General features: G+C 37.0%; 3 protein-coding genes and 1 long non-coding RNA gene across 4 annotated transcripts; 3 read left to right on the top strand and 1 right to left on the bottom strand.

The window, feature by feature from the left end:
- Nucleotides 4,445–13,822, bottom strand: LOC109128783. The gene is made up of 3 exons (XR_002035098.1): nucleotides 13,653–13,822; nucleotides 13,375–13,379; nucleotides 4,445–4,455 (listed from the first exon to the last, which is right to left on the bottom strand). It is a non-coding gene; the product is annotated as an uncharacterized LOC109128783 (long non-coding RNA).
- LOC104742150 lies at nucleotides 9,377–9,957 on the top strand. The gene has a single exon (XM_010463124.2). The coding sequence runs from the start codon at nucleotides 9,454–9,456 to the stop codon at nucleotides 9,808–9,810; it is 357 nt and encodes a 118-aa protein (XP_010461426.1). The 5' UTR covers nucleotides 9,377–9,453; the 3' UTR covers nucleotides 9,811–9,957.
- Nucleotides 10,428–12,258, top strand: LOC104742149 (stearoyl-[acyl-carrier-protein] 9-desaturase 6, chloroplastic-like). The gene is made up of 3 exons (XM_010463123.2): nucleotides 10,428–10,828; nucleotides 10,998–11,291; nucleotides 11,538–12,258. The coding sequence occupies exons 1-3, from the start codon at nucleotides 10,517–10,519 to the stop codon at nucleotides 12,105–12,107; spliced, it is 1,176 nt and encodes a 391-aa protein (XP_010461425.1). The 5' UTR covers nucleotides 10,428–10,516; the 3' UTR covers nucleotides 12,108–12,258.
- LOC104743854 (protein AIG2 A-like) lies at nucleotides 13,434–14,871 on the top strand. Its single transcript, XM_010464890.2, has 5 exons — nucleotides 13,434–13,573; nucleotides 14,061–14,133; nucleotides 14,269–14,361; nucleotides 14,455–14,538; nucleotides 14,646–14,871. The coding sequence occupies exons 1-5, from the start codon at nucleotides 13,449–13,451 to the stop codon at nucleotides 14,778–14,780; spliced, it is 510 nt and encodes a 169-aa protein (XP_010463192.1). The 5' UTR covers nucleotides 13,434–13,448; the 3' UTR covers nucleotides 14,781–14,871.

The raw sequence follows: 14,966 nt of genomic DNA, 5'->3' as shown, positions 1-14,966 counted from the left end.
TGATGGGTTCAATCCATTTGGGATGTCTCGTCACCATTCATTATGGCCAGTGATATTGACGCCATATAATCTACCCCCTGGTATGTGCATGGATGTTGAGTACTTGTTTCTTACAATTCTGAATTCTGGTCCAAACCATCCGCGAGCTAGTCTTGATGTCTTTCTCCAACCTCTTATTTATGAGTCAAAAGAGTTGTGGTCTACTGGATTCGATGCATACGATGTGTCCTTGGGCCAAAATTTCAACCTAAAAGCAGTGCTGATGTGGACGATAAGCGACTTTCCTGCGTATGGCATGTTATCTGGATGACAACACATGGTAAATTGTCTTGTCCAGTTTGCATGGACGATATAAAGTCTTTTTATCTACCGAATGGAAGGAAGACATGTTGGTTTGATTGTCATCGGAGATTTCTTCCTCCTGATCATCCTCTGAGGAGGAATAAAAAAGACTTCCTGAAGGGAAAAGACTTACAAGAGAGTATCCACCAGAGTCCTTGACCGGTGAGCAAGTTTATTCTGAGCAGTTGAATTCTGTAAATCCTCCAAGAACCAAGGACGTCGGTGAAAATGGTCATGAAAGGAAGATGCATGGATATGGAAAGCACCATAACTGGCACAAGGAAAGCACGGTCGCTACCGTATTGGAAGGACCTTAATCTCCAACATAATATTGATGTGATGCATACAGAGAAGAATATTTTCGACAACATCATGTACACTCTTATGCGTGTGAAAGGTAAATCAAAAGATTTCGTCATGTCAAGGTTGGATATAGCAAAGTTCTGTTCTCGGCCACACTTACATCTTGATAGTAGGGGTAAAGCACCTTTCTCGCCCTATACATTGACAGACGAAGCCAGAACAAGCTTATTGGAATGTGTGAAATACTCGGTTAAATTTCCAGATGTCCAATATAGGTGGATGTATCCTTTTGAAAGGTTTTTCAAAAAATTGAAAGGAAGAGCAAAGAACAAAAGATATGCGGCAGGATCAATTGTTAAATCATATATCAATGACGAGATTGCTTATTTCTCTGAGCACTACTTTGCTGCGAACATACGAACAAAATCAAGGTGAGCAATTAAGAGTAAATATTTTTAATGTGATATTTAATTTAATAGTCATAATAATTACTTTTTAATTATTTGGTCAGATTAACAAGATTTGATGAAGGTGATGCGTTTGAATATAATGTCCTTGGAGTACCCTCTATATTTACTCAAGTTGGCCATCCCAGTGGAGAAATGAATGAAATATGGCTTTCAGGTGATGACTATCGTTGGCACATGCATATGTTTTACGGAATTGTGACTATTTTCAACCAATTGAGAGGTATATAATTAGTTATATGTCACAAATTAGTTACATTTTAAGATATCTAGTTCCACCATATTTTCTCATATACATTTGTGGTGATCTGGTCTTTCTATATTTAGTATGTTCGGGGATTATATTTCGGCAAAATATCCAGGACTTAACGAGAAAGAACTCTCCGCGAAAAGAGCTGACGAATATCATTTATGGGTTAAACAATATGTATGTTAAATACTTTTTCGTGATATACATATTTTACTTATTGTTATTATTTAACATATCGAGACTTATATGCAGGTTTCTTATTGGAACGCCTCCAATCCATTTCCTACTTGGGTTCAAGAAATTGTCCATGGACCTTTGAACAAGGCAAAAACATGGCCAATGTATTTTACAAGAGGTTATTTGTTTCATACAGAGAACTACAGTGTTGGACGAAAGACATGTAACTATGGGGTCTCTGTTAAAGGTGAAAATTATGCGAATGCATCTGATGCTGCAGATTTCTACGGGACATTAACTGATATCATAGAACTTGAGTATGAGGAGATGCTTGGGTTGAAGATCACATTATCCCGAGAGTTTACAATTACCGCAAGCAAACATATGAATTTAATGACCTAAGTCGTACTAAATAACGAGCTAATGAATCTCCTTGTTTTTGCCACTGAATTTCCCATTCAAATTCATCGTAAGACTCATAACTATCAACTTTACGAAGATCTCATGGTATTCCGGATGCGCGTAGCATTGGTCCGGATAAACCTTAAGTGCAAGTGGTATGACCCTGTTATTGGTAGAGGCACTCGCATAAGTATTGGTGGCGTTGTAGACGTTCTTTCATCCAGAAAGTACAATAAATACGAACCATTTCTTCTAGGTATGTATATAATTGTCCACATTAATTATATATTGTCTTATCACCTTCATATATAATATGTGTAACCTTTACACGTTGATTGCACAACAGCATCTCAAGCCCATCAAGTTTGTTATATTCTGTACCCATACATAAAGAAACAAAAGCATTTGTGGCTCAATGTTCTAAAAGTAAATCCGAGGGGAAATATTTCTGGAGAACCTACTCTTTTGCAAACAGAAACTGATGATGTTGTATTGATGACTACAATTGAAGATGTCGATGTAGACAATTTGGAAAGGGGAGACCCAATAAATCTGGATTATGATGTTGCAGACGCGGAACCTGAAGATGAATTTATGTGCAATTTATCGTCTTCGGATGATGAAGAAGAAGACGACGAAGAACTCCAATAATTATATATATATAAACTATGTAATATAATCTTAGTACTTTAAGCTATGTAATATAAATTATGTACTTTAATTTATATGTAAACAATGTGAAACTATGAACTATGTCAAATTATTAGCTGAATTGTTAAAAAAAAAATTAAAAACATATTAACATTGGGGTTACTTGAACCCGAGCCTGAAGAGACTAACTATAGTACATTAACCATCTGAGCCATTAACTCTTTTGTAATTAAGTCAACAATGTATACTTTATATTGACTAACTGATATCATATAATTGGATCATATGCTGTTGGGCCCTAAACCATCCGCAGCCCAAAAATCTAAACCTAAAACCCAATTCTTTTTAACAAAACCTAAACCTAATTCAGAAAACCTAAACCTAAGCCGACTCTCTTCTTCTCCTTTGCAATCTCTCTTCTTCTTCGATTAAACCTAATAGCCGACTGATCAAAGTTTCTTCTTCTTCTTAGTTTCAATCTATCTNATATAAACTATGTAATATAATCTTAGTACTTTAAGCTATGTAATATAAATTATGTACTTTAATTTTTATGTAAACAATGTGAAACTATAAACTATGTCAAATTATTAGCTGAATTGTTAAAAAAAAAATTAAAAACATATTAACATTGGGGTTACTCGAACCCGAGCCTAAAGAGACTAACTATAGTACATTAACCATCTGAGCCATTAACTCTTTTGTGATTAAGTCAACAACATATACTTTATATTGACTAACGCAAATAAATATAATTGGATCATATGCTGTTGGGCCCTAAACTATCCGCAGCCCAACAATCTAAACCTAAAACCCAATTCTTTTTAACAAAACCTAAACCTAATTCAGAAAACCTAAACCTAAGCCGACTCTCTTCTTCTCCTTTGCAATCTCTCTTCTTCTTCGATTAAACCTAATAGCCGACTGATCAAAGTTTCTTCTTCTTCTTAGTTTCAATCTCTCTCTCTTCTTCTTCGATTAAACCACTTGATGGCTTCGACGGTTAAGAAAACAAAAAATAGAAAGGTTGAGAGAGCCGCACCATCTAACCCATCCGCAGCCATTCATCTCACCAACCCTCAGAGAGCCGAACCATCTAACCCATCAGCAGCCGTTCATCGAACCAACCCTCTACCATCGCAGTACAATTTCACCCCGACTGCTCGAATTCCTCCGCCGTTCACGCCGTCGGAGGAAGAACGTGTTATCCCCCAATAACTACGAGCACCCAATTTCCGGAACTTCCCACCGCCACAGACGCTTTTCCAGAGCTCCGGCAATCGAGTTCCTGATCCGCCTGTTCCGTCGCCTGAGGTTCAGAACAATCCACTGAATCCACCGGAGGATCATATGCTGTCTCCACCGCATCACTCCCATGGAAGTCAACCATCTTCTCAAGGCAACAACTACGAGCCTCAACTCCAGGATGACACAATGCAATCTCTAACCGCCCTCCTCACGATGCCTGGTCGTGAGACGTTTACGATAGTTCTATCTCCTAAACCACTGGAGAAGACGACTTGGTATGTTTCGCTTCATGTGAATTGTGTGGAATTCGATGGTTTGATCCGGTTAATTAAAACAAAATTTGGTTCTCATAGTGTTCTTTGTTTGATTCAAACNATATACTTTATATTGACTAACGCAAATAAATATAATTGGATCATATGCTGTTGGGCCCTAAACTATCCGCAGCCCAACAATCTAAACCTAAAACCCAATTCTTTTTAACAAAACCTAAACCTAATTCAGAAAACCTAAACCTAAGCCGACTCTCTTCTTCTCCTTTGCAATCTCTCTTCTTCTTCGATTAAACCTAATAGCCGACTGATCAAAGTTTCTTCTTCTTCTTAGTTTCAATCTCTCTCTCTTCTTCTTCGATTAAACCACTTGATGGCTTCGACGGTTAAGAAAACAAAAAATAGAAAGGTTGAGAGAGCCGCACCATCTAACCCATCCGCAGCCATTCATCTCACCAACCCTCAGAGAGCCGAACCATCTAACCCATCAGCAGCCGTTCATCGAACCAACCCTCTACCATCGCAGTACAATTTCACCCCGACTGCTCGAATTCCTCCGCCGTTCACGCCGTCGGAGGAAGAACGTGTTATCCCCCAATAACTACGAGCACCCAATTTCCGGAACTTCCCACCGCCACAGACGCTTTTCCAGAGCTCCGGCAATCGAGTTCCTGATCCGCCTGTTCCGTCGCCTGAGGTTCAGAACAATCCACTGAATCCACCGGAGGATCATATGCTGTCTCCACCGCATCACTCCCATGGAAGTCAACCATCTTCTCAAGGCAACAACTACGAGCCTCAACTCCAGGATGACACAATGCAATCTCTAACCGCCCTCCTCACGATGCCTGGTCGTGAGACGTTTACGATAGTTCTATCTCCTAAACCACTGGAGAAGACGACTTGGTATGTTTCGCTTCATGTGAATTGTGTGGAATTCGATGGTTTGATCCGGTTAATTAAAACAAAATTTGGTTCTCATAGTGTTCTTTGTTTGATTCAAACTTTGTTGATTCAAATTATATATATATATATATATATATATATATATAGTTTGTTTTATTCAATGTTTGTGTTCCACTGTAGTGTCCGAGTAGATACTTTGGCTTTCTCTTGAGCCATAGTAATTTTATTTGATCAGATCATTGAATTGTGTGGAAGGATCCCATGTGTTGTTTGTTTAATTCAGAGTTTCTATTTGATTCGTTTAATTAAAACAAAGTTCTAGTTCTTATAGTGTTGTTTGTTTGACACTTGGTATGTTTTGCTTTCTAATATGACAAACAATTAGCATTCGATTATCTGAGTTAGTGTCTTACTATTTGATTATTGTCTCAGTTAATAACTTTGATTGTCTGAGCTTTCTAACTGATCAAACTAACTACAATTTGTTTACATGTGTGTGTGGAGGTTTGATCGGGACAAAAAAGGCCAACTTGTTCGGAAGATTACCAAGATTTTTACAAACAAATTCGATGGTCCATATTTTACTTGGATTTGTGTGCCTCCCGATAGAAAAGACAGATACTTCATGGAGTTTGCGGTAAGAATAGTACAATGACTGCCATGTTTTTTACTAGTGTTTACTGCTTGTTTTCACTGACATAATTTCTTCTCTCTTTGTTATGTAGAAAACTCACACCTGGGATCCATTGATAACAGGAACCGTTCAAGAACATTTCAACACCATCTGTAACCGCCGGATGAAGGGCATGGTTAGCGATGCAAGGACGGCTCAAATTAAACCTTCATGGATTGAAGGTGACCTCTGGAAAGTGATGGTTGATAATTGGGATACTGAAGAACAACAGCAAAGGAGTACCACCTATTCCAAGTGTCGTATGTCTGACCGTAATGGCTCGGTCCTCACATCCAATTATCAGGCCCTAAGTCATATAGGGAAATCCAAGATGATCTGGTACTAAGTCATTTCTATTTTGTTAGTTACATTTATCAACATTTATATTTTATCTCGTACTAACCATTCTTTAATTTCTAACATTGCAGGAAGAGGAGTTGGGAANTAACTACGAGCACCCAATTTCCGGAACTTCCCACCGCCACAGACGCTTTTCCAGAGCTCCGGCAATCGAGTTCCTGATCCGCCTGTTCCGTCGCCTGAGGTTCAGAACAATCCACTGAATCCACCGGAGGATCATATGCTGTCTCCACCGCATCACTCCCATGGAAGTCAACCANGATGTTGATGGCAAGGCAGAGAAAATCCATCAAGTTTATCAGCGGAAGTTGCAAGAGAAGATGGCTGAGCTCGAGGCAGATTCAACTGTTTCAGATGGTACTTCACACCGTTGGGAGCTCACCAGCGATGAATGTACTGCCATCTTTCTTGAGGTAAATTAGCATTTCTACTCGATCAGGCATTTGTTTTGCTCTTTACTTACTGTTTTTCTTTTTCTTAAAACAGTGCACTGAGGATTCACGTGGAACCCCTTATGGTGTTGGAAAGTCTCAAAGATACTCTTGGCAAGGGCAAGGGCAATCAACAAACCGAAGCCTTTCTTACATTTCAAGAGCAATTGAAGGAAGCCCAACACCAGATTGAAGTTCAGGCTGAAATTCAGGCCACTCTCAACGCTGAAGCTGCTGCTCGAGAAAAAGAGACTGCTCTCCTTGTGGATGAGTAAAAGCAAGAGATCAAAGAGTTGACGATGATGGCAAAGTTTATGCGCCACACTAATCCAGCCTACCTGGAGTTTATAGCCTCTCAATCAGCTGAGGAGGACAATCTTCCATCAACAACTCCATGATCAACTCTATTGTTTCTTAACTCATGAACTAAGTTATTTTCTTCAGTTTGTATGTGTTAAACTTTTTCTTTCTTTGCTTTTGGTTTGATTTCTATTTTGGACTTGTGTATATTCTGGTTTAAATACAATCATGGTTATGTTTATAATGTGTTTTCATTAGATTTTTCATTTAGTAAATCAGTTTTAAAATCAGGATTAGATTCAGGATTACAAAACAATAAAAACCATTCAATTTCATTATTTTCTAAAACAAAGTAGTCGCTAAATAGTCGTCATTTAGACGGCAAATTGTCGTTAAATANAACCGAAGCCTTTCTTACATTTCAAGAGCAATTGAAGGAAGCCCAACACCAGATTGAAGTTCAGGCTGAAATTCAGGCCACTCTCAACGCTGAAGCTGCTGCTCGAGAAAAAGAGACTGCTCTCCTTGTGGATGAGTAAAAGCAAGAGATCAAAGAGTTGACGATGATGGCAAAGTTTATGCGCCACACTAATCCAGCCTACCTGGAGTTTATAGCCTCTCAATCAGCTGAGGAGGACAATCTTCCATCAACAACTCCATGATCAACTCTATTGTTTCTTAACTCATGAACTAAGTTATTTTCTTCAGTTTGTATGTGTTAAACTTTTTCTTTCTTTGCTTTTGGTTTGATTTCTATTTTGGACTTGTGTATATTCTGGTTTAAATACAATCATGGTTATGTTTATAATGTGTTTTCATTAGATTTTTCATTTAGTAAATCAGTTTTAAAATCAGGATTAAATTCAGGATTACAAAACAATAAAAACCATTCAATTTCATTATTTTCTAAAACAAAGTAGTCGCTAAATAGTCGTCATTTAGACGGCAAATTGTCGTTAAATAGAGGGTAAATAGTCGCAAATTAAAACGACTAATTTCATACTAAAGTCTTGCAAATTTTATTCATGTAAAAACGTCGCAACTTTGTCGCAATTTAGTCGCTACATTTAGCGACTAATAAACGACTATTGCTAATATAGTTGTTACATTGTCGGCAAATTGTCGCTAAATGTGGTTACTAAATGACGACAAATTAACGACAACACTATATAGTCGTTAAATAGTCGTTATTTAGCGACTATTTAACGACTATTTGTATTAGCGACAAAATGTTAGCTACAACAGTAATTAGTCGCTAAATAGTTGTATAATTTCATTTAACGACTATTTAGCGACTATTACCACAGTAGCCGTTGGCCTGTTTTCTTGTAGTGTTCGCACAATATAACTCCATCGCGTGATATTTTAACTTTTTAAGTGTAAATATTCATTATGTATTAAAATAACTCAAATGTAAAAGAATCTATATCTGAATATACTTGTTTGGTTACAAAAATCCTAAAATAATTTTTAAAATATATATCCTTTTATAAATTTCAAATCACATCATATGCTGAAAAAAAATCTAAAATTTTATTAACTTTATGTATTAAATAGTAATTCAAATAATTAAATATAAGATTAAACAGAAATGAAAGGAGAATTATATTTTAATTTAACATACTGCTTTAAATTAGGTAGATAGATTTTAGGAATTTTGAAATTAATATTATCAAATAAGAAAATGATTGTGTTTGGTTGTAATGATTGTAAAGAATTTAGTTGGAACTTGTTTGAATACAAAAATAAAAAAAAAATGGCACAGAAATGTACTCCAAAACTGTTAAAATAGATTTTAATTTTAATTGTTTAATAGAATTACGATATTGGGTTTTAGGCGTATGTGGATGTTAAGGTTTCCCAAACTTGTGCAGTTGTACAGGCTCTGAAAACCGAAAAAAATGGCACTAATTAGGTGCTTTAATTACTGCTGTTTCAGTCATAAGCTACGAAGATTTTGCTTGTTCGTCTAAGCTTTGAAGAGATTTTAGGGTCACCACGAAAAATTTTGAGCAGCAAGAAAAACACAATCTGAAACTCCGGGAAGATAAATCCCAATTGATATCTCCTAATAAGAGCACCGTTATTGATCATTTCTATATTGGTGTCTTAAAGACACTTTGACCATACTATTAAATTTAAAGACATTTTATTGGTGTCTAGATACTATGGCTATTTGTAAACCGGTCACGGGAGAGTCTGTATCCCTTACCCGAAGTGGAATTGAAGAGTGTAAATATTGTGACAAAACCTTGATTACAGTATGTTCCGATCGACCTACAATTTTTTTCCCTTATGATAATTTATCTCTCATGACTTTTCTTTTAGTGTATGGAGAATATATGTTAACAAAACAAAAACAAAATATTGTGGGATTTATGAAATTTACCTCTTCAGATTCTTACATATTATGTACAAACCAAAATCAGATATATTAAGAGCCTATTGTTCTTAGCTTTTACTCTATCTTTATTATTATTTTTGTTTCTAGGTTAGCTTAACAAAAAAAACAAGCAAACAAAACCTTAGGATGGGAGCCAAGTCATTAGAAACTTAGCAGCAACCTACTGTTTTATATCCTCCCTACAAATAAGCCACCTCAGTCTCCATCTTCCTCAAACCAAACCTACCTCAAGAAATCACTCAGCCTCACACATCAAACACGATCAATATGGCCTCCACGAACGCAGTCTACCGCCCCACACCAACTCCGGACCATGACACTACCGTTGTAGTAGTTGTGTTTGTCTCCTTGGGTTGTGTCATGTTCTTGGCGTTTCTAGCGTTTGTTATCTGGTTCTTGATCAAGAAGAGATCTAGGAAACACCGTGAGAGATCTGAGGCGGTTCGTGTGGATGAGCATTTTAAGATGAAGGAAGCTATAGTCGAAGGACCTAATGGAAAAAAGTCTGTTGTGTTATCCGTTGAGGATGATGTTCAGTTCGCAGACGCGGTCAAGAAAGATGAAAAAGATCTCAAGAAACACGGTGCAGTTGGCCCATCTGTCGCTTCCCGTTCGCATTCATAATATTGTCATTATATATATGTTTATCTTATAATTGTGTTTGTGTCTATCATTTGTTTGGTGAAATAAAAAGCATCCGAAATATTTTATTTATATTCTTCGGACGATAAAGAATATTCAAAATTGGGTTGGTGATGGTTTTATACTTTTATTATATGTCGTAGGAGCAAGCGTACAAGTGTAACGTACAAAAATATACATCGTCCTTGTTATTTGTCAGTCTATAAGATCCAATGGCTCATTATATACGTACAACTGGCACTCTCGTGTACACAATACTAACACTAAAAGTATTCCATTAAAAAATTGAGACTCACATCATCGCAACAACAAGAACATCACGATCACAAATTTAGAGCTTATAAGTTTCATTAAAAATCCAAATATATTACCTAAAAATTGAAATTCCAGTTTAAACGATTTAAAAAAAAAAAAAAAAGAAAAAGAAAAAAAAAGTTACTCTCAGTTAAGACTTAAATGGGACAAAATTAAAAAAAAATTTAAACAAAACCCATAGAAAATCAAACCAGTTAGCACCCCTCGTTTCACCCCACGGTTTGTCTAACAAAAACCACCAAATTACTATTATACCCTCAGCACTCTTTGACTATTTAGTCCACCACAACTCCACAGTAGTCGATCGTCATCACTCGCAAACAAAGAAACCTCCAACCAAAGTTTAAAAGTCTTGTCTCCTTTACCATACAAAATGCATACCCACAAGTCTCTTCTCTCCAACACCTTCCAATGGGCTGCACTAGTGCCTTCTCCGTCCACCTTTCTCGCCTCTCGCTCCCACCGGCCGGTCAAGATCTCCGCCGTGGCAACCCCGGTGAGGCCGGCTCTAAAACACCAGAACAAAATCCACTCTATGGCACCGGAGAAAGTGGAGATTTTCAAATCTTTAGACGGATGGGCCACTGATCAAATCTTGCCTCTTCTCAAACCCGTTGACCAATGTTGGCAACCCGCTTCTTTCTTACCCGACCCGGCCTTACCCTTTTCCGAGTTCACCGATCAGGTACGTTATATTATATACATCATGAATCTTGTCATTTTCTTCTTACTGCGGCAGTAGAAATTACATCGTTTATTTACAATTCATCGAAAACAACTAAAAATCAAGAAATGTATAAACCTTAACCAAGACTAACCAATAAATGTTAAAAAATGTTTATATATAATGATAGGTGCGTGAGGTGAGGCAAAGAACAGCGTCATTGCCGGACGAGTACTTCGTGGTGTTGGTCGGAGATATGATAACGGAGGACGCGTTGCCGACTTACCAGACGATGATCAACACGCTTGATGGCGTTAGAGACGAGACTGGTGCGAGTGGTAGCGCGTGGGCAAGGTGGACACGTGCGTGGACGGCTGAGGAGAACCTTCATGGTGATTTGTTGCGGACTTACTTGTATTTATCCGGTCGGGTTGATATGCTTATGGTCGAACGCACCGTCCAGTATCTCATCGGCTCAGGGATGGTCAGTTCTTTTTCTATATCCATACAATGAAAAAAAAACGCTTACTATTCAGAGTTTGATTAATCAAATTGTAGTTATCTGGTTTATTAAATCATTTTTCTTGGAGCTGTAATGCATGCGTATGTTTTGAATAATAGAACGAAGTGATCATAAACATTTATCGATATAAAATACTTTCGTTTGGTTGGTTTGGATTAGGTTTATAGTTTATACCATCCATAACTTACAATATTTACAATTTTATAGGATCCAGGAACAGAGAACAACCCGTACCTTGGTTTCGTGTACACGTCGTTCCAAGAGCGAGCCACCTTCGTTTCTCACGGCAACACCGCACGGCTCGCTAAGGCTGCCGGAGATCCTGTCCTCGCTCGAATCTGCGGCACCATTGCAGCGGACGAGAAACGTCACGAGAGAGCCTACGCGAGCATCGTTGAGAAGCTCCTCGAGATCGACCCAAATGGTGCAGTCTCTGCCATAGCCGACATGATGCGGAAGAAGATCACAATGCCGGCTCATCTAATGACAGACGGTCGAGACCCAATGCTTTTCGAACATTTCTCCGCCGTGGCTCAACGGCTAGGGGTTTACACGGCGGATGATTACGCTGACATCTTGGAGTTTTTGGTTGGACGGTGGAGACTGGAGACGCTAGAAGGATTGACGGCTGAGGGTCAACGTGCACAGGAGTTTGTGTGTGGTTTAGCTCAGAGGATCAGACGGCTCCAAGAGCGTGCAGATGAGAGAGCTAAGAAGCTTAAGAAGACCCATGAGGTTAGCTTTAGTTGGATCTTTGACAAGAAGATTATTGTGTAACCGCTTGAAAATATAAAACTTTTTTATTTCTTTTTTGTAAGCATATATTTTTTTTTCCTTCAGTCAAGTTTCTACTTCTGTAACGTGTTTTTGACTTACAATTCGAATGGTTCGAAATAAATGTTCAATCCGGATAGACTGATTTGATCCATCCGAACTAGTATTTTTGAAATATAAATTAAAAAAAAAATATTTCATTTTTTAAAGAATTACAAAAAAATATCATTACCTTTATCTATGCATCCAAACAACTTTACAATTAATTTATCTACTAGACTACTATAAAATTAAAGTTTCAACATTAATTATAAAATTAGAAATATTGTTGGAGTCTAGCGTAAAAAGGTCGAATACGTTAGGAATCAAATGAAGTCATTAGTGTATTTTGCTCACAAGGAACTCTGCTTTTATCTTAGTATCCCAACGCTTAATTAATTACCAATTCTGCAGCTTCAGCTACCTTATTTGCCAGTTGCCACCATGATGCTAACCAGCATCTCGCTGTTGGTGGTGGTAAGGGGTGGGGGTGGTGGTGAAGGTGAAGGATATAATGATATCTTATATAATATGAGAAAGTTTTTATAGATGACACTTGGCTTACTATATTTTTGATACATGTATTTTATTTATTTAAATCTAATTAACTATAATTTAGATCTAATTAACTATAGGCTCATAAACCAAAAAAAAAAAAACTACATTTCCTTCCTCCCTTCTTTAATCAGAAACATATGTAGGCCCAAGAATCTAAAAACACCTTATATCAGTCTGTAGTTGGTTTCATCTTGGAACTATACCAACATTAAATTAAATTTATAGGTTTGAATTCTTGGGTTTAGTTTCTGTATTTGAATCTTATATAATTTTCACGGGCACAAACGGAATCAAATTTAGTAAGATGGTGGGTAGGTATTATTTAAGTAAATTAGTTTAAATTTTTTTAAAAAATTGATTAATTTTTACATAATATTTTTTTTTAATTAATATTGTTTTACCTAACAATCTCCAAAATTACAAAAAATATCTAAAAACAATGTAAACTAAATTATGTGCTACGCACGGAGTGACTACTAGTATATTATAGTTTATATAGAGAATATCATAGTTATATGGTTAGAGCTAGTTAGATATTTAATTTAGGTTTCCTTCTTGGTTACTTTTGCCAAAATTCCTTATTTGTATAGAATGCCAAGAAAAAAAAAGAGTGAAAGATGGTTGGCTAAAGTCAACAGATGGAATCAGTTTAAAGAGAATATAAAAACGACACTCTACCTAAGTAAACTCATTCATCTATCAACTTCCTCTATTTCAAACTCCATCTCACAGTGGAAATCATAGAAGATGACTAGCTCCGACCAATCTCCGTCGCACAACGTCTTCGTCTACGGCAGTTTCCAAGAACCAGCCGTCGTTGGTCTCATCCTCGAGTGCACTCCGATCATCGTCTCCGCTCAACTCCACGGCTAGTATGTCACCTTCTCCGATTCCAATTTTCGATTTCTTCAAGATTGGTTAAAATCTGATTTTATGGGTTTTGTTTTTGACTAGGTTGCACTGAAACGGGTACGGGAACAGGAATCGGGTACGGAAACGGGGACGGAAAACGGTGAAGTAAAAATTTATAGATACGGATACGGTATGGGTACTTCAATAAACATATAAGAAAATATACCCATACCTTGAATAAGAGGGGGTTAGTAAAGCTAATGGGAAAAGGAGAGAGGGGAAAAGAGTCTAAAAAGTAGAAAAACATGAAGAAATGAAAATATACTTATGATAAGAGTGCTTTGAATGAAATGAAATGGATGCAAATATCAAAAAATTCGATGTTATCTTCCCCTAAAGCATCTAAGGCGTCCCCATAGAGTCCCCGTAGAGTTTACGTCCCAACATGTCCCCGGTACGGGGACGACTACCAAATAGACGTACCCGTGCATCATAGGTTTTTGACAGTCACTTGTATAGAGTCAAGGGTCGTTTGCATCCATGTATATCTCCTTGTGCGAATGGAGTAATCAACGGCAAGGTTTTTTTTTTTTTTTTTTTTTTTTTTTTTTTTTTTTTTTTTTTTTTTTTTTTTTTTTTTTTNTTACAAGAATTGGAAGAAATAAAAAAATTAGGGTTTTGAATCACAAAAGTCTGAAGAAATGGGTTGTTGCAGATACTAACTGGATTAACAGATGCTCAGTTAGAGAATTTAGATATGATTGAAGGAGATGATTATGTGAGGAAGACTGTTCAAGTTGTTTTGACTGTAAGTTTCTACTTGTAATTGTGTTCCTTTTATGATCTTGAGATACTTAAAGATCTAAGCTTTTATTTTTAAAATTCTTGATTTTGGATTCAGGACACTTGTGAGAAGATGAATGTGGAAACATATGTATGGGCAAACAAGGATGATCCTGATATGTATGGAGAATGGGATTTTGAGGTTCATTCACAAGTTGTTGTTTCATCAAAATTTAAATTTTAATGAGGTGTTTGAAGGTTTTGTTGCTTAATGGTTTTGGTGAAATGTTGTGTGGGTTTGTTTGGTAGGAATGGAAGCGGCTTCATATGGAGAAATTCATAGAGGCGTCGAAGAAGTTTATGGAATGGAAGAAGAATCCGGATGGGAGAAGTAGGGAAGAGTTTGAGAAGTTTGTACACGCAGATCCTCCCACCCCGGCTTGAAGAATCTTATCTTATATGTATTGATCACTTTCATTTACTGCAAATAAATCAGTCTCATTACAAAGTTTAGTAAGAGGCTTTGTGAGTTAGAAGCACAAAGAAGATGTTGTATCTTATATTTTTGTTTGTGAACATTGAGTTGTATGTGAGTGTTGTTTCATCATTTTGAGTTAAAAGCTTTTTGCG

The sequence above is a fragment of the Camelina sativa genome, chromosome 14 (assembly GCF_000633955.1).
Source record: "Camelina sativa cultivar DH55 chromosome 14, Cs, whole genome shotgun sequence".
NCBI classification, from domain to species: Eukaryota; Viridiplantae; Streptophyta; class Magnoliopsida; order Brassicales; family Brassicaceae; genus Camelina; species Camelina sativa.
Note: the sequence above shows the minus strand (reverse complement) of the source record. Positions and strands in the feature narration are given on the sequence as shown.